The sequence below is a fragment of the Narcine bancroftii genome, chromosome 3 (genome assembly GCF_036971445.1).
Source record: "Narcine bancroftii isolate sNarBan1 chromosome 3, sNarBan1.hap1, whole genome shotgun sequence".
In the NCBI taxonomy this organism is placed as follows: Eukaryota; Metazoa; Chordata; class Chondrichthyes; order Torpediniformes; family Narcinidae; genus Narcine; species Narcine bancroftii.
Genome location: NC_091471.1, coordinates 87,188,828 through 87,210,754, shown reverse-complemented (window position 1 = coordinate 87,210,754; position 21,927 = coordinate 87,188,828). Strand labels below are relative to the sequence as shown.

Here is a 21,927-nt window from a genome sequence, read left to right as displayed (position 1 = left end):
GCTTATCTTTGTGAGGTTTTTCAGTTGGTTGTTTTTCCAGACTCTTTTGTGTAGTCTTCCAAAGGCGCTATTTGCCTTGGCGAGTCTGTTGTCTATCTCATTGTCGATCCTTGCATCTGATGAAATGGTGCAGCCGAGATAGGTAAACTGGTTGACCGTTTTGAGTTTTGTGTGCCCGATGGAGATGTGGGGGGGGCTGGTAGTCATGGTGGGGAGCTGGCTGATGGAGGACCTCAGTTTTCTTCAGGCTGACTTCCAGGCCAAACATTTTGGCAGTTTCCGCAAAGCAGGACGTCAAGCGCTGAAGAGCTGGCTCTGTATGGGCAACTAAAGCGGCATCATCTGCAAAGAGTAGTTCACGGACAAGTTTCTCTTGTGTCTTGGTGTGAGCTTGCAGGCGCCTCAGATTGAAGAGACTGCCATCCGTGCGGTACCGGATGTAAACAGCGTCTTCATTGTTGGGGTCTTTCATGGCTTGGTTCAGCATCATGCTGAAGAAGATTGAAAAGAGGGTTGGTGCGAGAACACAGCCTTGCTTCACGCCATTGTTAATGGAGAAGGGTTCAGAGAGCTCATTGCTGTATCTGACCCGACCTTGTTGGTTTTCGTGCAGTTGGATAATCATGTTGAGGAACTTTGGGGGACATCCGATGCGCTCTAGTATTTGCCAAAGCCCTTTCCTGCTCACGGTGTCGAAGGCTTTGGTGAGGTCAACAAAGGTGATGTAGAGTCCTTTGTTTTGTTCTCTGCACTTTTCTTGGAGCTGTCTGAGGGCAAAGACCATGTCAGTGGTTCCTCTGTTTGCGCGAAAGCCGCACTATGATTCTGGGAGAATATTCTCGGCGACACTAGGTATTATTCTATTTAGTAGAATCCTAGCGAAGATTTTGCCTGCAATGGAGAGCAACGTGATTCCCCTGTAGTTTGAGCAGTCTGATTTCTCGCCTTTGTTTTTGTACAGGGTGATGATGGTGGCATCACGAAGATCCTGAGGCAGTTTACCTTGGTCCCAACAAAGCTTGAAAAACTCATGCAGTTTGGCATGCAGAGTTTTGCTGCCAGCCTTCCAGACTTCTGGGGGGATTCCATCCATACCTGCTGCTTTGCCACTTTTCAGTTGTTCGATTGCCTTATATGTCTCATCCAGGGTGGGAACCTCATCCAGCTCTAGCCTTAGGGGCTGTTGAGGGAGCTGGAGCAGGGCGGAATCTTGGACTGAGCAGTTGGCACTGAAAAGAGATTGGAAGTGTTCTGACCATCGGTTGAGGATGGAGATCTTGTCGCTGAGGAGGACTTTGCCGTCTGAGCTGCGCAGCGGGCTTTGGACTTGGGACTTTGGACTTTGCCCCGGTCCGGGCAGTATGGACCGACCTAGGAGGGGAGGCAGGCCCCTCCAGCCCGGGTAAGAAACCTGCATAGGAGAAGGCCACTCCGATATAAAACCTACGACCCAAGGACCTCGCTGCCACGTCCCAGCTTGCTTGGCCACGGCACACGAACCATGGGTGTAAAGGGTGGGGCTAGTACTGCGCGCACTGCACTCCACCTAAAAGCTCCTTTGCGCAGGCCCGAGGACAGGTCCACGTCCTCCCCCTCCACGCCCTCCCCCTCCACGCCCTCCCCCTCCACGTCCTCCCCCTCCACGTCCTCCCCCTCCACGTCCTCCCCCTCAAAAGATGCTCACAAACTCAAGCTAGCATACAGCAATAATTACAGTAATACCAAAGACGGGGAAGGATCCATTAACACCAGCATCATATGGACCAATATCTCTACTTAACTCAGATTTTAAGATAATAGCAAAATTATTAGCAAACAGATTGGCTGATTGTGTACCAAAAATAGTAAAACAAGATCAAACTGGATTTATTAAGAAAAGACGAACGGCGGATAATGTCTGAAAATTTATTAATCTAATTCATGCAGTTCAAGGAAATAAGAAGCCAACAGTGGCTGTTGCTTTAGAAGCAGAATAACCTTTTGACAGAGTAGAATGGAATTATTTATTTAAAGTATTACAAAGGTTCAATTTACCAGAAAAATATATTAATTGAATTAAAGCTTTGTATAATGGTCCGTTGGCGAAGGTAACAGTAAATGGACATGTATCGAGCCAATTTAAATTAAGTAGGTCAACTAGACAGGGATGTCCATTATCCCCCCCTCATTGTTGGCCTTAGCAATAGAACCATTGGCAGAACTGATAAGAACAGAAAATAAAAGGGATAAAAATAAAGAAGGAGTATAAAATCAGCTTATTTGCAGATGACATCATAGTACACCTAACAGAACCAGAAATATCAATAAAAGAATTACGTAAGAAACTGAAGGAATATCGGTGTAGATGCCAATGAGTAACGCGGATTATACAGAATTTTTAAAAGAATCATAATTTAAATGGCAAGCACAAGCAATCCGATACCTAGGTATCAGGTTAGATAATAACTTAAGCCACTTGTACTAACTAAATTATCAGCCACCAATAAAGAAATTGTAGGAAGACTTAGAACATTGGAAAGATTTACTGCTAATGTTGAGAGGGAGGGTAAATTGCATTAAAATGAATGTTTTCCCAAGGATACAATACTTATTTCAATTGTTGCCAATTCCCTTAACAGAAAAATTCTTTAATGAACTAAAGAGAATAAGGAAATTCTTGTGGAAAGGGGGGAAACCAAGGGTAGCATTAGATAAATTAACAGAGGTATAACCAAAGTGGTTTGCATTTATCAAACTTTAAAAATTATTATAGAGCCATATAACCATATACAGCACAGAACACGCCAGTTTGGCCCTACTAGTCCATACCAGAACAAATCCCCACCCTCCTCGTCCCACTGACCAGCACCTGGTCCATACCCCTCCAATCCTCTCCCCTCCATGTAATTATCCAGTCTTTCCTTAAATGTAAATAACGTCCCTGCTTCAACCACCTCCGCCAGAAGCTTATTCCACATCCCAACCACCCTTTGCGTGAAGAAATTTCCCCTCATGTTCCCCTTATAATTTTCCCCCTTCAATCTCAAACCATGGCCTCTGGTTTGAATATCCCCCACTCTTAATTGAAAAAGCCTATCCACGTTGACTCTCTCTGTCCCTTTTAAAATCTTGAACACCTCCATCAAATCCCCCCCTCAATCTTCTACGCTCCAGAGAAAAAATCCCCAGGCTGCTCAACCTTTCTCTGTAACTCAAACCCTGACATCCTGTCAACATTCTCGTGAACCTTCTCTGCACTCTCTCTATTTTGTTTATATCCTTCCTATAATTTGGTGACCAAAACTGCACACAGTATTCCAAATTCGGCCTCACCAATGCTTTGTACAATTTCATCATAACATCCCAACTCTTGAATTCAATACTCCGATTTATTAAGGCCAACATTCCAAATGCCTTCTTCACCACTCTATCTACCTGAGTATCAACTTTGAGGGTACTATTTACCATAACTCCTAAATCCCTTTGTTGCTCTGCACTCCCCAATTGTCTACCATTCAATGTATATGACCTATTTAGAATTGCCTTTCCAAAATGCAACATTTCACACTTATCTGTATTAAATTCCATCAGCCATTTCTCAGCCCACTCCTCTAGCTTGCCTATATATCTTTTTAAGTCACTGTAATCTTCCTCACTGTCCACAATACCACCAATCTTTGTATCATCTGCAAACTTACTTATCCAATTCACCACCCTTTCTTCCAGATCGTTAATATATATAACAAACAATAGTGGACGCAGGACTGATCCCTGAGGAACTCCACTCGTCACCGGCCTCCAATTTGACAATTTTCTACCACTACTCTTTGACGCCTCCCATCCAACCATTGCTGAATCCATTTCACTACCTCCTTATTTATACCTAATACCTCCACCTTTTTTCCTAACCTCCTGTGGGGAACTTTGTCAAAAGCTTTACTAAAGTCTAAATAGACAACATCCACAGCCTTCCCTTCATCAATCTTTTTTGTAACCCCCTTGAAAAACTACATAAGGTTTGTTAAGCATGATCTACCCCTGATAAAACCATGCTGACTACTACCTATCAATCCCTGTTGTTCCAAATATTTGTAAATGCCATCCCTCAGAACACTTTCCATCAACTTACCCACCACAGACGTCAGACTGACAGGTCTATAATTTCCAGGCTTACATTTGGACCCTTTCTTAAACAGCTGAACAACATGAGCCACCCTCCAATCCTCTGGCACTACCCCCATGACCAGTGACATCCTAAATATCTCTGTTAATGGCCCCACTATCTGTACACTAGGACACTCCCTGAGTGTCCTTGGGAATACTTTGTCCAGAACCGGAGATTTGTCAACCTTTATCTTTTTTTTTAAACACTGCCGCACATCAGATTTTTACCAGACAAGGGAAAAACCAGACTGGACTAAGATAGAACGAGATAAAATAGGGGAGAAGGTACCGGAACATATACTTTATAAGTGGGATGAAAAGCTGGTGCAATATAAAAGTTCACCAGTATTGCATCATTTACTTAATATATGGAAGAAGATCCACTTAGAAAGGAAAAAAACGAATTACCAAATACCAAAATTGTTATTGACACAAAACCCACTAATCCCTTTTACAATAGATAACCTTTCCTTTAGAGAATGGGAGAGAAAAGGAATCAAAAGAATAGAAAATTGTTTTTTGGGCAATAAACATTTGAAGTAGAAATATGGAATAACTCATGGTACGATGTTTGCATATCATAAACTGAAAGCTTATTTAAAGGATAAATTGGGAAGGAGGCTGAGGTTACCAGAAAGAAGCAGCTTTGAATATGTGATTACAGACACAATGATAATTAAAAGATTTATAACAAACATGTACATTCCACACCATCCTAATGTCTGATCACTAACTGTTATCCCTACTTTATTCAGCCAAGAATGCATCATATTCAGTACTGGTGACTTTTCTATTTTACTTATAACAAGTTTTGCTGGTGCCTAGCCTCATCAAAATTTTGCCTGCTACACATCAACTACCTCTTCAATAATAAGGACTTCAGCAGCATCATCTTGGTTAAGACATTAAAAGTACGCATTTTGTAGTTGTCATGCCACTGCTTCTCTCTCACCTGAAACCAGCGGAATCTTGTTTTAAACTTCCATGCCTGGGTAAAAATAGTCTGTCTCTCCTCAGTTATAAATTCCCTCAGCCTTCTTTGTCCAAGTGAGAATAAGACCAGCCTATAAAATACTTCCTTATAATTACAGTCCCACGACATCCTGATGTACCCTCTCTATTGCTACCATAATCTTCCTTTAGTTGATGGAACCAGGATTGTACACAATGCTTCCAAGTATGTAATCACAATCAGGTACAATAATGTTTCAAATGACCGCTTGGATATTAAGTGGATATTATAGTGGAGGTAGGTTAAAACAAAACTCCCAGTTCTGCCAAAACATACATTTTCCACATCGAATAACAGACATTTTTTTTGTCATATGCATAATTATAAAATCCTACACCAGTCTTCAACCTAATGTGAAGACAGAAAGAATAAAACCAACCATCAGTCAACATTTCTAGAATCTGAGAAAAATGTGGTCAGAACAATGCCACAAGTACATAGGATTTCTATGGCTTAGAAAGAACAAAAAAAAACAAAATTGAACTGAAATAGAAAATATCATGAATGGGGAATATATTTTGAACTACTTCTGCAGTACAAGGACTTACAAGTTGTAGTAATCCTGTAAAAAAGAACAAGGCAAAAATAATGGCAGACTCCTTGCAATACAAATGATCCATAATGATATTTCACCTAATTAATGATAATGAGTTCATTGTCATACACATTGTCCAATGTATACATGCTGAAAATTCCTACTTACTACAGAGAGAGGGAAGGCCACTTTATGCCAGGCCTCCAACTGGAGGCCAGCTACAAGCACAGAGGGAAAACTTAAAACTCATCTTTCAAAGAGCAGCCCTAAAAGGCTGCTCCTGTACTGCATTCATATTTAGCGGCACCTTGTAGCGCCCTCTGGATCCAGTAGAGGCGGGACGACTGGTGCTGTGGTGCCAACCGTCATAAATACACAGCAGAGCAATGACCATCTTTCCTACCCATAATCCCCCACATAATGAAAACCGGTCTGTATTTTCCAGAACAGTTCCAGCTGCGTGGAGGATTATGGGTAGGGAAGACAGCCATTGTTCTGTCGCGTTTTGAGCCGCAGAGAGCAGCCCAAAGACTGAAGTGGCCCAGTGAGGCTGTCACAGCCCTCACCGGCTGCCCCGACAGCTCCCGCCACACCCTGCTGCCCTGACGGCTCACGCCAGCCCCCACTGCCCTGACGGCTCACGCCAGCCCCCGCTGCCCTGACGGCTCACGCCAGCCCCCGCTGCCCTGACGGCTCACGCCAGCCCCCGCTGCCCTGACGGCTCACGCCAGTCCCCGCTGCCCTGACGGCTCACGTCAGCCCCCACTACTCTGACGGCTCACGTCAGCCCCCGCTGCACCTGCCTTGAGGGAGTCATGGAGGGAGAGGGGTGAGTGGGGAGACAGGTCACGGCATCAGCCTGCCCCTTACCAGCCACTTGCAGTGGGCTGTACATTCAAGCCAGGCAGCGGAGTGCAGTGCTCCGCCAATTATCCTTCCACCGAGAAGGGTTGGATTCAGAGCCTTCGAGCCGGCCACGGTGCATTCAGAAAGGTAAATCTCTAGACGCAAGGGTGAAGAACCTTGGCTTTACAGTCAGGCATTTTCCTTGCTTAAAAGGGCCTGGAGAAAGCAAGGGGGAGAAAGAGAGAGGGAGCGCAAGAGGGAGACATAACAAGAGAAAGAGAGAGAGAGAGAGAAAGAGGGAACACGAGAGGGAGAGAGAGAGTAAAATAGTTCACAATTAAAATATTCTCTGCACTTTAATTAGTCAGAAATATCCTTTACCAGGAAAAGAATATGAATATGAATACAAACATTTAACAATGACAGAAGAAAAGCACTTACTTCTTGAAAAAGCTTCTTATCGGCTACCAGTTTTTTGGATGCCAGAGTCTTGGTGACATGATAAAAAGTTAGTAGTGCTCTGTGTTGACGGAGATCATCCTGTACTCTGACAGACTCCAGCAGAGTGGGAATCAGTTCTGGCCAGTTCCGAGGGCAATCTAATCTGGCAACTTTAGCAATCAATACTCCGATCTGGGTTGCAATCTGTGAAGAGACACAATAAACAGGTTAAATAATTACAAAACAGGCAGCTATCTTTTCAAACTGAGGCAATGTAGGTCAGGTGGCATACAGCTGAACAGAGTTTGGTCTCAGTTAAGCATTATGATCTCAGCAAGTATCAAAGTGTGAAAGCTTCAATTTCAGATGAACTGAGGCGGGTGAAGAGTCAAATTGTTCAACAATAGTGGAAATAGGAAGTTTTACATTTCACTAAAAATTATTTTATACAACAATGGAGAGAAAAAAAATCAAGTTTATCGTCACATGTCCTGAGATGCAGGTTTCTTTTGCAAGCTATTTAACTAGGCAGCTCATTCATTGTACAGAATACATTATACAGTAAGACACAGTATAGAAGTCCAGAGTCGCTAAAAGAGATCAGCTGGTACAGAGCAAAAGCAACATAGTTTTACTACTCAGGTTCATTCTGGAGCCTGATGAGAGCAGAAAAAAAACTGTCCACGTAAAAATTCATAAATATTTTTCTACTGGTCTCCTAATTTACCCATCTGAAACAAGATACTCTGACTGAAGCACTTCTCTGAACACAATTCATGCACACAAGGCATTTAAACTGATCTTGCATTTATTTTTTCTCCCCACGGAATCTATCACTAATATGTTTTTGATTTTATTTTCTTTCATCATGACAAAATCCATAGTATCTTTCATCAAACTGTATCTCACGAGCCTAATTGAGTTTTTCAAGGCGATGACAAAAGAAATTGAAGAAGGTAGGGCAGTGGATGTAGTGCATATAGATTTTAGTAAGGTGTTTGACAAGGACCTCACATTTAATAAAATCAGGAAGTATGGGATCTAAGGAACCTTGGCCACTTAGATCCAGAGCTGGCTTGCCTGCAGAAAGCAGAGAGTGGTAGTAGATGGAATTTATTCTGCCTGGGGATCAGTGTTAAGTGGCATTTCGCAGGCATCTGTTTTGGGACCCCTGCTCTTTGTGATTTTTGTAAATGACTTGGATAAAAAAGTAGAGCAGTGAGTAAGTTTGCAGATGATACAAAAGTTGGGGATTACAACAGGATATAGACAAGATGCAGGGTTGGGCGGAGAAGTGGCAGATGGAGTTCAATCCAGATATATGTGAAGTAATGCACTTTAGAAGGTCGAACTTAAAGGCGAAGTACATGGTTGATGGCAGTGTGGAGGAACAGGGCTCCAGGTTCATAGATCCAGGTTCACAGATCCTTCAAGGTTGACACACAATTTGATAAGGTAGTCAAGGAGTATGGTGTGTTGGTCTTCATTAATCAGAGGATTGAGTACAAGAGCTGTGAAGTAATATTGCAGCTCTATAAAACTCTGCTTGGGCCACACTCATTTAGTTCTGATCACCTCATTACAGGAAAGATCTAGATGCTTTGGAGAGGATACAAAGATTTGGAGAGCATGTTATGTGAAGCAAAGTTGACAGAGCTGGGGATTTTCTCATTCAAGCAACAAAGGATGAGAGGTGACTTAACAGATAAGATTATGAGGGGCTAAGATAGTGTGGACAGCTAGCATCTTTTTCCTGGGTCGACAATAGCAAATATCAGAGTGCTTTTGTTTAAGATAAGTGGAGGAAAGATGCCAAAGCTAATGTTTGTTTGTTTTACAGAGAATGATGAATACCTCGAATGCATTGGTGGAGCGGTATACAATAGAGACATTCAAGACTCTCAGATAGGCACTTGGATGTAAGAAAAATTGAGGATTATGGGTATGATGTAGAGAAAAGTTAGATTATTGTGGAGTATGTTTACACAGGTCAGCACAACATTATGGGTTGATGGTCCTGTACCATGCTGTAATGTCCTATATTCTTATAACAAAATCTATGAGAACTTATTTTACCACCAACCTGATTTACTGGTTCATTAAAATTTGCAATAAGCCCTGCACGCAAAGAGGATTTTTCTTCTTCTGATAAAGCACTACAAAGGAAAGCAAAGAAAAATAATTCTTGCTGTAATGCGGAATTAGTTACATAATTCACATAACCAATTATATTAGCCAATATCAGAAAGGATATATACAACTGTATTTACAGACAAAGGACATAACAAAATGTAATTGTGAATATTTTCACGAGAATTAGGAAGCTAATCAAACTGAAGCCCTGCTCTGAATGGTAAACATACAATAATCCAGTACTGCTGCAATTTGGTGATGCCAGAATGGTAAATTTTCTAGATTTGACAGTATTACAATTAATATACAAAACCACCTTTAATTTTTAAGATGTTACAAAATTGTGTTCCCCACCATAACCACTGTCATTCTGGTTGGGAAAAATGCTAGTGGTGCAATAGAGATTGGATTTGAGAGGTATGAAGGCTGGATTTGTTGTCCTTGCAGAGAATAAAAGGTCCTATGCAAAGTATATTCAAAATAATAATTAGAATATCCAGAAAAAGGTCTGAGATTGATATATTAGCAGAAGGGCTGAGAACCACATGGTTGGCAAAAGGACCAAAGGTATTTGTGGGTTATATTTTGAACCCAAGTACTAGAACGGTGGTGGAATTGAATTCAGGACCAAGGGGAATGCATCAGTACATGAGAGAGAAATATTTCAAGGGCCACAAGGGAGGAAAATGGGACCACCTACATGGCTTTTGTAGAGAACCAGCATTGATGAAAATGGGCAAATGAACTCCTCTGATTCTAAAGTTTGAACTAATGAAAAAACAGCTTAAGCAACTATCTGAAGAAAGCTGTGGAAAACTTGCTTTATCAACAGCTGCTGCCGAATCCACTTCCACCATTTAATATTTGTATTTACATTTTCCAGCACACAGTATTATTTTTGATTGTATAAATAATATTTCCAATCAAAATATGGCAGTCTCCACAAGGTAACAACAAAAAGGCATGCTGCTGTTTTACAATTCCATGAACCTGTGTTCAATCTCACTTCCTTCGATGTCATTATAAAGATATAATATACCACAAAGAGTTAGAAATTAGAAACAGGGACAGTCTATTACAATTGCACAGGGTACTGGTGAGGTATACCCAGAAAACCATGCAATTTTGGTCACTTTTTAGAGAAAATATTGGCAATGGAGCCAATCCAGAAGAAATTCATTCAGCTTATTCCTAAAATGAGTGGACTGTCCCATATTAAGTGGAGAAAGAAATGTAATCTTTATTTTTGTTAAAGGAGAATAAGGGATGATCTCATTGAATCACAAGATCCAGGACATGTCAAGATGTTTCTACTAGTGGGATAATCTCGAATAAAGAATGAGATTGGGAAGCAGTCATTTAAAACCAAGGAGACCAATCATAAACCAAGGTTTATGATTTTATGGAAAGAACTATCCTAGAAGGTTGTGGAGACTAGTTCATTTGGGAATGGGCATATATTTAAAGAGAAGTATGTAAATATTTGGTCAAACAATTGAAGGCTATGGCAAATTGACAATGAAGTCGAGACAAGACATGTTGCAGATTCGCCATGATCATTTTTAATGGTGAGGCAAGCTTCAGCAGTAAAGTGATGTGGCTGACTTATGTTGTTAAGATAAATGCTGATCTGGAACAGAACAATTTGTTCATAGATTTTTTTTAAAGTTATTTTGAATATGCAGAAAGAAATTTAGCTAAATACCTGCTTGAAGGGTAGTACCTCCAAGAGTTCTGTAAAAATGCCAGCTAATGTTACGGTCTTGCAAACTTAAATCCAGAACTATCTGATAAGAGGCAAGTGTACTTAGTTGGTTTATTATGAATTCACATTCTGCTGAGAAAAAAAACTGTTGGAACATTTCTGACTAAAATACAGTTCAAGCAATAACTGATAAAAGTGAATTGCTACTGAAACTGCAAATTCTACCAAGAATTTATAGGAACATCAATGATTGTTGATCTGATATCATCACACCTCTTGATGAAGAGTTCTGAACTGAAACGTCAACAATTCTTTTTCTCCCATTGATGCTGCTAAATCCGTTGAGTTCTTCCAACAGGTTAACTTTTTGCTTCAGATTCCTGCATCTGCAGTCTCTTAAACAGCTCCAGCTAAATGAGAACTATACCTTCAAATATTTGCAGATGGTCAGAAGGTTATGCAAAGTCAGAGATGAGCTTTGCATCATGTAACAATTGACACCTTATTGGCATTTGTGTTGATTAAAATTTGCTGATCAATGGCAATTTTCAGGGTGTGAATGATGGTAATATAAATGATGTTAATATCAATGAATATAAAGGGAATGCCTTTCTCAATTTCACATCTGTACTTTTTAACATTTCTCTTCATATTCTGACATTCTAATACCTTATTCTGATGATCTGTATGATCAATGTCTTTTTTTTTCTTTTCAGCTCTTTTGCTTTCAGTCATTTTCTTGTTCTTTTGACTTCTACTTTTCACTGTTATCACCAGTGAGAAAGCCCCTTCTGGAGACAAACAGGAGACTGCAGATGCAGGAAACTGAAGATAAACTCAATCAGCTGGAAGAGTCAGTGGGTTAAAGAGTGGGAGAAAAAGAATAGTCACCATTTCAGGCAAGAACATTCCATTAACTCTGAGAATGTGGAGAGGAGAAGCTAGTGTAATGGGACAGGTTGGACAGTGGTTCTCAACCTTCTTTATCCCCCACTCACAATCCATCATAAGTAATCCCTTACTAACCATAGAACAGAGGCTGTAGAATGGAAGATGCCAGCCAAAGGGAGAGGCAAAAATAAACAAAGTGGTTAAGAGGCAGAAAAGTGGGTGATTAGAAGACAAAGGCTGCCAGTGCTAGAATCTAATAAGAACAAAAGGTGACAGATGAAACCGAAGTGGGTGGGGTGCAGAGTGTGGAAAAATCCAGTTGAGAATGGGGTGAAAAGGGATGGAAACAAAGAGAGGGGGGGGGATGATAAAGTGTGGGGTTCTGGGTGGGGAAATTGATAAAATAAAAAAGGGGAAAGGGGAAACAGTAGAAGATGAAGAGGAAAGAGGGGACCCATTACCTGAAATTAGGAAGCTCTGTGTTCATACTAGTGCACTGTAGACTGCCTAAGTGGAATGAGGTACTGTTCTTCATATAGATGGGGCCTTATAATGGCAGTGTAGAAGGGCCAAAGCAAACAAGTTGATGTGGGAACAGGAAATAAATATTAGAATGCCGTGCATCATGCAGAAAGATTGACCAGACGCAGACTTGGAGACCATTTTGCAGAACACGGCCATTCTGAGCTCTCTGAACTACACGTTATATTCCACCAGTGCAGTCTATTTCCCAATTGTACGAACATAGAATTTTTTTAATTTTAGGTAATGAGTCCCCTCTCTCTTCCATACCACTTTTGCTCTTCCAACATTCCCTTCCCTTATTCCCCTTTTTTTTAATGTCTCCTTTCCCACCAACATAAGGAGAGAAAGCTCTTCTGGAATTAACAAAAAATTGTAATTAATTGTCATTGGTAACCATGGTTACAGCTAACAAGGCCTTAAATCTCCCCTCCCTGTAAAACCTTGGTCAATATTTTAATATTTCCTTGTGGGCTTCAAAGTTAAACTTATGTTTTCTAACACTTCCATACTTTGGCGTTTTTGCTATATTAAAAGCACCATTCAAATGAAAATGCAAATTTTACTCAAAGTTCCATGAACCTGGCAGTAGCAAGGAAATGTATTGCAATGACTTGGAAATTTGATTCATATTTAGATATAGGAAGGTGGAATGCAGAAATTCAAAATTGTATTCCTTTAGAGAAAATTATATATAATTTGAGAAATAAATATCCTATATTTTTTTTTGTGAATTTGGAGCCTGTATACACAAATTTTAGGTATAAATATGTTGGTATTCTTCCAGCCTCTTAAGACCTGTATCAACATTATTCCTTCATATGAAAATTGATCACAAAATTTGTTGAGTTCCAGTGTGTTTTTGGAGGGGAGGGAGGGAGGGAGGGAGGGAGGAGGGCAATGCTTTGGAAATCCACTATTTCTTTCTCTTTTTCTTCTTTTTATACTATATATAGTTATTTATATACATATATATTATTCTTCATAAGGGGAGGCGATGGGTTGGGAGAGGGAGGTAAGGGGTTATAACCATATAATGAATGAACATTTCTTCAATTTAAACACTTATTTTACTGTATAATGATTTATTAATTATGTGTGAGGGAAAAAAATAAATATTTTTAAAAGTTCCATGAACCTGCAAATGTAACTCAAGTTCAACAAGAGTCCTGAAGCTCAACTTACTGTGGAGCAATACGCCGCCAGTAACGATCAATTCCATTTTTGAAGTACAACACAGCAAGCCACCGTACATTTATGTCTAGTGTGTGATTAGTAAAGATATTCTGTAAAAGTAAATACTGTATATCAACTTAGCACAATAACTGTGGGTAGATTTTGTTTTGTAATAATTTAAATTAGATAGATAAATTTGTGTTACATCAGAAATGCATTCTTCCTCAAATCTAACCTTGTTAAACAACTTTTGAATTTAACAATTTATACAGGAATATCAATATGGGTTCACCAGTAAAACCATAAGTCTGCTGATTGTTATACAGCCATGCATTGACTTGCGACCACATTGCATTCTGGAAGTGGGGACACAAATCGATTTGCCCACAAGTCGATTATTATAGGTGAAATACACTGACACACATACATAGTTACCTAAACCTCTATATTCTACATACACATCTAAATACCATAGTTATTTAAGTATAAATACTGTACAAAATCTATAAAAATATACATACACAGGTAATAATAACAATAAGCCCTGATGACCTCAGGCTTATCTGCAGTCAGACATTACTCAACAGGCATAAGTTCAGGTATGACTGTATTGATTTATTGATGAATTTGATCAGTTATTTTCAAAACTGAAATTGGGCCTTTCCAATACTACCGGCATAAATGTTAGATATAACATTTGCATATGTAAACAAATCACTGCAAATTGTTGTAAATCAAATAAGAACAGAAAATGTTGGGAAAACAATTCAAATAGCAACTACAGAAAAATAAACAGTTCACAATGCAGAGAGGTGCGTGGTTCCTCGGTCTCTCCTTAAAATGAAGGATAGGTGTAAGAGGATGCAGACTTCCAGAGGTATGTCAGGGTTGGGGTGGCCAGGTGTCGGGTGAAATGGGGGAAGGACCAGAATATTCAATTTTCGAAGAGTAGCTATGAAGTATTGAACTGCACGTTTCACAAACACTTCTACGGCTGATTCCACCTGCATTGAATTCGTCCATCGTTATTGAATGAAGATCTACCGGGACCAATGCCTGAAGAGGGCGCACAAAATCAGTGAACCGGTGCAGACTCGAAAGGCCAACATGGCCTGTTTCCGCTCCGTAAATGGTTATATGGTTATATGATATTTAAACAGAACTAAAAAGATACAAGACATTAATTTAAGTACAGAACCAGGAAAAGCAGGGGATGAGGCATTAGGTAAACTGTGAAAACAGATAGTTTGACCCAAGACACATGAACTAGAACACTCAGCAATATAACAATGGATTGCCACCAATGCACAAGCTTGCACTGCCTCCCTGCCTGGTATCCTTGGTGCAGTCATCCTCCAGTAATCATACAAATATCTAAAGAAAAGTTCAGAACAGCATTCAAAATAAAAACTAATCACAGAACCTCTAGCACTGAAACCCCATTCTCAGCATACTATGAACAAACTGGCCAAAAAACAAGCTACTTAGGCCACATCCACATACTAATATTTCATCCAAAATCTTGTAGGTTATAGCTCCACGGGTACTCTTCCAAGTACATTTTAAATTGAGTGATGAGATGTTTCTCTTCAAAGCACTTTCTTTCAGTGAGTCCCAGACCATTAGCTTTTTCTACCAACTCGCTTAAATCTGTGTACAGAAGAAAAACTGACTTCTCTGTCAAGGGAGATTGACCCTTACACACTTTATCTAAGTCTCTCTTAGTTTTGTATGCCTAAACTAAATATTCCTTTCGTCTCCTTTATTCCAACAAAAGCAACTCGAGTTTATTCAGTCTCTCCTCAAAATTCTAATTTTCAGCTCTGGCAATCTCATCATAAATGTCTGCTATACCCTCTCTTGGATTATATCTTTTGTGCAGAACCACAAAAGTATCCCTATTTGCAATTAGGGACCGTTCCAATCTTGTATTCTGCTTCTCAATTAAAACTAAAATAGCCCTCATTTTATCCAGCAACCTTCAGGAATGCATTTACTTCAAGTTCTTCCATACACTTGCCCTTGCACTTTTTCCCCCAAATGCATTACATCTTTCCCAAAATGAATTCTATTGTCATCTATCTATTTCAAACATCATCGTGATATCATGTCATGATCAAGTCAAGATTATTGTCATCTGATTATACAAGTACAGCTTGATGAAACAGCATTCTCCGGTCCTTGGTGCAAAACAAGAAGATATACAACCAGATATAACACAACACACATACAGACAAATAATACATACGCATTACAAGTAATATATCTATAAAAATAAATATTGTTTTGTACAAATGAGAGTCTTGGATGGTTAGTATGAGCAGTTACTTTGGTCGTTCAGCATTGTCACTGCCCATGGGAACAAGCTATTCCATCAGCCTGGTGGTGCTGGCTCTGATACTCCTATATCTCTTCCCTGACAGGAGCAGCTGAAAGATGCTGTGTGCAATGTGGAATGATTTTTTGCACCCTCTTCAGACAATGATCACATCGCTTGTGGGGGGGAGTGGGAGGAAGACTCCAGTGATCATCTCTCCCACTTTTTTAGTGCTGTGGATTAATCCATTTCTCTACAGTAACCATGCCACACTGCAATGCAGCTGACCAGAATGCTCTCAATAGAGCTTTTATAGAAAGTTGACAGAATGGCAGCTGGTAGCCTTGCCCATTTCAGGCTTCTAAGGAAGTGAAGTCGCTGTTGCACCTTCTAGACCAGTGAGGAAGTGTTGAGTGTCCATGATAGATCAAGAGTTAAGTGAACTCCAAGGAACTTGGTGCTCTCCACTCTCTCAACTACATGTGCAATGGAGGGTGGTCATTCTTGGTCCTCCTGAAGTCCACGATCATCTCCTCCGTCTTAACCACGATGAGTCTCAGATTGCTACTCTCGTACCATTTCACGAGATTTTCCACCTCTTGTCTGTCGTGTCACTCATTGTCATTGCTGATGAAGTCAAATACTGTTGTGACATTTGCAAACTATTGGAGCTGGATCTAGCGATATAGCTTAAAACATCCATGTATACCACAGCCAGAGCATTCCTTTTGTATACTGCTATTTAAGCAAAGAAAATAATGTTTGTTAAACTTGATTTTCCTCTTGGAAAACCATTGTGATCTTTGGGAAAAAAAAATAATCCTTTCTGGAGATTTCATTAATGTCCATTTTTAAAAAGAAGTTCAAACATCTTTTCTAACATTGTTGTCAGAATTATTTGGTTTATTTCCCTTGTGAAAATAACTTCTGCATCTATTCTTTGATTATACCTGTATTCCTTTTTTTGAGAGCATTACTTTAACTGTTCTAACACGTGGATCCTTGCACATCTAAACATTATGGCGGTATATGATTGAATCTAGTTCCTAGTGTTATGACGTAGACCAGCAGCAATAGAAATTCACCAATGATATTTTGTTTTCAAAAACAATTTTTATTATTAACTATTAATAACATCACACTTCTTACTTAACTCTAACTTAACCCCATTACACACATGTGTGTGTTTGGCAGGTCCCAAAACCATTGCAGTTTAGGCACGATTTTAAAAAGAATCCATTTTTAAAGTTAGTCAGTTTTGTGTTGAAACTCAGATTCTTTAAATTGTTGCTCAAAAGTAATTATGGAGCAGGTACAAGGAATCAACTTCTCAAGGCTCATAAAATTCTTGTAGAGTTGTTTTCACAGAATTGTTTCTTATTACAACTGATTTCCCTCTCTTACATGGAGGTTTCAGAACTTGTGTTTTCTTTCACGATAATTTCACAAACCCCAGAAAGGGTTACATGAAGTAGCCATGTAAAAATGGACACTGTGAAACTGTCCTCTTTTCAAAGAGATACAGAAGTGCCTCTTCCTTGCCACTGATTTGTGTATCTCCCATTAAAGGCTACTACATTTCTGACTTCAGATGTTTCTTGGTGCAATATTAAAGATTGTGTTCTGAAATGTCTTTATCACATTGCATCACTGCAGTTTCTTCCAACCACTTCAGAAGTATAATTCAAAAACAAATGACTCCTCTCTGTCTACTGACCATTGAATCAAAGTTCTTTTTGTGTACACAGGTGCTTCTCCTTAGCAAACACTATTGCTCCAGCAATTGAATGAACCATTCACTTCTATTTTTATTGCTGTTTTCCAGACCCTGCGTCTCTGAAAATAGCTTCTTTGTGTAATTGTGTGTGTCTGTAAGTAAGTGAGCCCCTGTCCATCCCACAAAATCTCTTTACTAAAGAAATAAATATATAATTTTAACCAAAGATTAATAATTTTGTCACACTAGTAAAACTGAACATCAATGGAAATCAAGGCCAGAACACTCGACAAGCTGGACTTATTTTCTGATTGCTAAATTAGCTCCAGGATATCGGTGTTGGAATTCCTTGGGGCACCATTTCAGCCACAACCATCTTACTTTGTGACATCACCTTTTCCAGCATAAAGTAAGAAGTGGAATATTTGCTGCCTTGAATTTGTACATTTAATACTATTCACAACTCCTGAAGATGCTCTTACCATCAAAAAAATAGGTCACCAATGTCCAGAAACTATACTAAAGCAGCCTCATAAATATTGTAGCTGCAAATATTTCCAATCGACAAAGGAGGTCATGTCATCCCACTGAGTTTAAGGTGTCTCATAGATCAATTCCATTCCTCACTAATTTGCCCTTTTCCCTTTTCTCGCCATATTCTGAAGAACAGCACCCACCCATCTCAATTCTACCACTCTTTCATTGGGAACAATTTACAGATGTCAATTAACCTACCAATCTGTGAACCTTTGTAGTGAAGCTAGAAATCAGATGTCCAAGGGAAACTTACAGAGGTCAGCAGAGCAGCAGAAACATCAGGACTGAACCCAGTTTACTGCAGGCTCGAAGCAACATCTTTATTAGCTGTGCTGCCCTGCCTTCTCCATCGTCTTTCTATTATCTGCAAGTCACAAATTATGCACGAAATGGAATACTCTCCATTATTTCAAGAACTGAATATTCACTCCACTGATCACTAGGGTCCATCTATACATTCACCATACCTTCAACAAAATTTTCTAAATGCAACCTCTATTACACAGAGCCATGTCTGCACTCACAAAACCTCTGTTAAATCAAATGTTTTCCAATCATGTTCATTAATCAGAAGAGGGAAGATGGATGACTTTTCCCCTTCCTTGCCATATCCAGGTTAAAATCAATTCACTCAGCTCAAAAAAGACTCATTATAAGTATCATCAACTATTCACTAAATGTATTAGACTGCTGAGGTCATGGCACATAGTTTAGACCTTAAAAGATTGTGGAGAGAGTAACATAACATTACAACATCTGAGCTACATGTATTAGCTTTTATTTCTCTTATGGCTAGGCAGGCGATGTTGCTCAGATGGAGGGACGTTATTGCACCTAATCAGGCTCAAGGGCTACATGGCATTATGTCATGTTTAAAGATTAGATGCTCAATTTCTGATTTGAATTTAAATTTTCAGACACTGTGGGGACCCTTTATGAATTACTTTTATAATCTTTGATTTGTTATGAAGGTAGAAATATTGACTAATGAGGTAATTTATCACTCTAATAAAAATTCTGCCTTCCTTTTCTTTTTTTGGCCAAACAGCTTTTCTTTTTTAAATAAAATAATACCAATACCATGACTACTGGAATCACAGCGGAAACAATGAAATAACCAATGAAATACAAGGCGTTTTTAGAGTGAATCAAACGGATTTACACTTCATCACCCACTCAATCTTTTAAAAGCCTGAATCATGCGCTCGACCTGCGCTGATATCATCATTTTTTTTCTTTGGCTTGGCTTCGCGGACGAAGATTTATGGAGGGGGTAAAAAGTCCACGTCAGCTGCAGGCTCGTTTGTGGCTGACCAGTCCGATGCGGGACAGGCAGACACGATTGCAGCGGTTGCAAGGGAAAATTGGTTGGTTGGGGTTGGGTGTTGGGTTTTTCCTCCTTTGCCTTTTGTCAGTGAGGTGGGCTCTGCGGTCTTCTTCAAAGGAGGCTGCTGCCCGCCAAACTGTGAGGCGCCAAGATGCACGGTTTGAGGCGTTATCAGCCCACTGGCGGTGGTCAATGTGGCAGGCACCAAGAGATACAAGGATGATATCATCATAGACTGATGTCATATGGCCAGTTCGATGCTTTCTGGGAGTTGTAGTGCTGCCATAGCACCACTACAGTACAATATAATCTTCTTGATTAAAATGTGGAGTACCTTGGATGAAATGATATGATTTAAGTATAATATATCTTTTTGAATTTTAACATATTTTATGTTCTCTGAATTTTTTGATGTTAAATTTCAATCTTAAAAAATAGTGAAAAAGAAAGAAAAGCTAGAATAAACATCTAATGTGCTGCTCTAACCAAAAAATGTTTGAATCTGTTAAGTTTCCAAAGTAGGGGGGGTGGGGAAAATAACTTGTATATCTCTCATTCAAAACCCTCAAATATTTAAAATTATAGCAATTAATGAATTTGGAAACAACTAGCAGATTAGGTCAGCTGTTTTTCACAAAGGAAATAACAAACTAATGTGGATCTTCAAGTGTTTATTAAAATAAATGCAAGACTTTTACTCTGGTCAGCAGAACAGGAAAAAATGCATAAATTTATGGCAATCATAATGAACTGAAACTTGGTGCTGCAAATAAATTTTAGACCACATTTTTTCAAAAAATAATCACTTGCAAAATGCGGTGTTAGAAAAAATGAACGAGATGAGTTTAAAGGATATTTAGCCTACAACATTCCTTCATTTGAAAAACACTTGTAGCTTTTATTCCTGAGACTATATCATTTGATGTCTCCTTGTCATAACTTAATTTTGTTATTTCAACATTATCTTGCCTGACGATCTATGCTGTACTGGTCATAAATCTTATATCATTCAAAACTACACTCTCTTTTTCATTCCAGTCAAAGTCACACTGATCCGATGGACTGGACCTCAGTAAATACTGTTGGCTTCAATTCCCAAAATGCCTGAAATTTTAAATTCTCATTTTTCTTTTTGAATTATACTGCCGTTTTACCTCTTATAGTACTGGAAATGATACTCACCACAAGCACCATAACTGCATCCTTACAAACTTGAGATTCCTGATCTCAGAGCTTTTTAAAAGATTCTTTTTCACATTGTTAACAGTTACCAAGCCTCAAGTCTTTTAGTACTTTTTCTTTGAAACTTCCACCAAAAGCCACTTCTCTAATTCCTCCTTGACAATTCTCCTTTGTAAACCAAAAGTGCTGGAGAAACTTGCCTCATGCAGCTTTCTTTATGTAGCAAAGATAAATAACCAAGTTCTCATGCCTGAGCTGACTGTGAAGATATGAGCAAAAAGCAGGCAGGCTCTTAAATAAAACAGTTGGGGTTGGGGGCAGGGGGAGTTCACGGGTGGATAAGATGAGAGGACAGAAGAGAGAAAAAGAGTGATGAGAGGAAGTGTTCTTCTAAATTCCTGGTGAACTTAGTTTGGCAGTGATAGAATATGGATATGGTTGTCCATGGCCTCAATCAGGGTACTCTCCAACTAGACCCCTGCCCTGTCTCTCCCTCTCTATTCTTCTGTCCCCTTTCTCTAGCTCCCTACCCCCTTCCTTCTTCATTCAGCATGCTATCCACCCCCTCCTCTATCATTTCCCAGCTTTTTGCTCTACTGGCTTCTCATCCATATCCACCTACATGATTTCTTGTCTGTGAGCCTGTGCTTTTCCTCCACCCCTCCCCTCACCATTTTATTCAGGCAACTGCCTGCTTTTTGCTCATGTGAAGGGAAATATTGGTTATTTATCCTTGCTGCATAAAGGCAGCTGCGTGACCTTCGTGTTTCTCTAGCACTTTTGTGTATTGAACTACAATCACAGTGTCTGCAGACTTTAACACCTTTATAAGCCATCTCTTCAGTCAAATTCTTGCATCCTAATCTACTTTTCATCAGTGCAGATCCTCATTAAACTTTGAATTATCTTTCTACTTTCAAATGACAGCTTAAATAGCTGAACACGTACAAACTCCAAAACAATCCCTTTAAGAAATGAATATACTCTGCAGATTAAATTATACCTTAATTTGAAGGCACAAAAATTATATTTTGTTACCAAATCACCATCATGGAATTAAGATATAACAATTTTGTGCAATTAATTGAAGAATGAATAGCTATCAGAACACCAGATGTCTCCTTAAGATATCTTTTATTATAGTATGTTTATTTCACCACTTTTGTACAAAATGCAATACCTGCTCTAAAAAGATACCTGTCCATTACACAGTTTGAAAATATTCACTTTTCAGGAACTTAAGATTGTTTGCAGATTACAGTGCCATAAATAACATTGTCTAAAGAAATGCTTTGGATAATTCCAGTTTTGAGAGCACTGATAACAAGATTTTTTTCCACTTTTGTCACAAAGCATATTCTTTTTAGAGGGTATTGACGAGAGGCTTTTTATTAAAAAAAAATGGCAATGACATTCGTGATCTGCAATCAATTGAAATGTTAC

The 21,927-nt window shown here is 39.3% G+C and overlaps 1 protein-coding gene across 6 annotated transcripts in view; it reads right to left on the bottom strand.

The window, feature by feature from the left end:
- ipo11 (importin 11) overlaps window positions 1-21,927 on the bottom strand; it is a 433,130-nt gene that overhangs the window by 378,711 nt on the left and 32,492 nt on the right. For all 6 annotated transcript variants that reach the window (XR_011353505.1, XR_011353506.1, XM_069924487.1 and 3 more), the window contains 3 exons: window positions 13,414-13,514; window positions 9,061-9,133; window positions 6,978-7,181 (listed from right to left, as the gene is read on the bottom strand). Coding sequence is in view for 4 of the 6 variants with exons in the window: in XM_069924487.1 (XP_069780588.1) it covers window positions 6,978-7,181; window positions 9,061-9,133; window positions 13,414-13,514 (378 nt within the window). In the remaining 2 variants the exon portion in view is untranslated. The remainder of the gene's footprint in view (window positions 1-6,977; window positions 7,182-9,060; window positions 9,134-13,413; window positions 13,515-21,927) is intronic.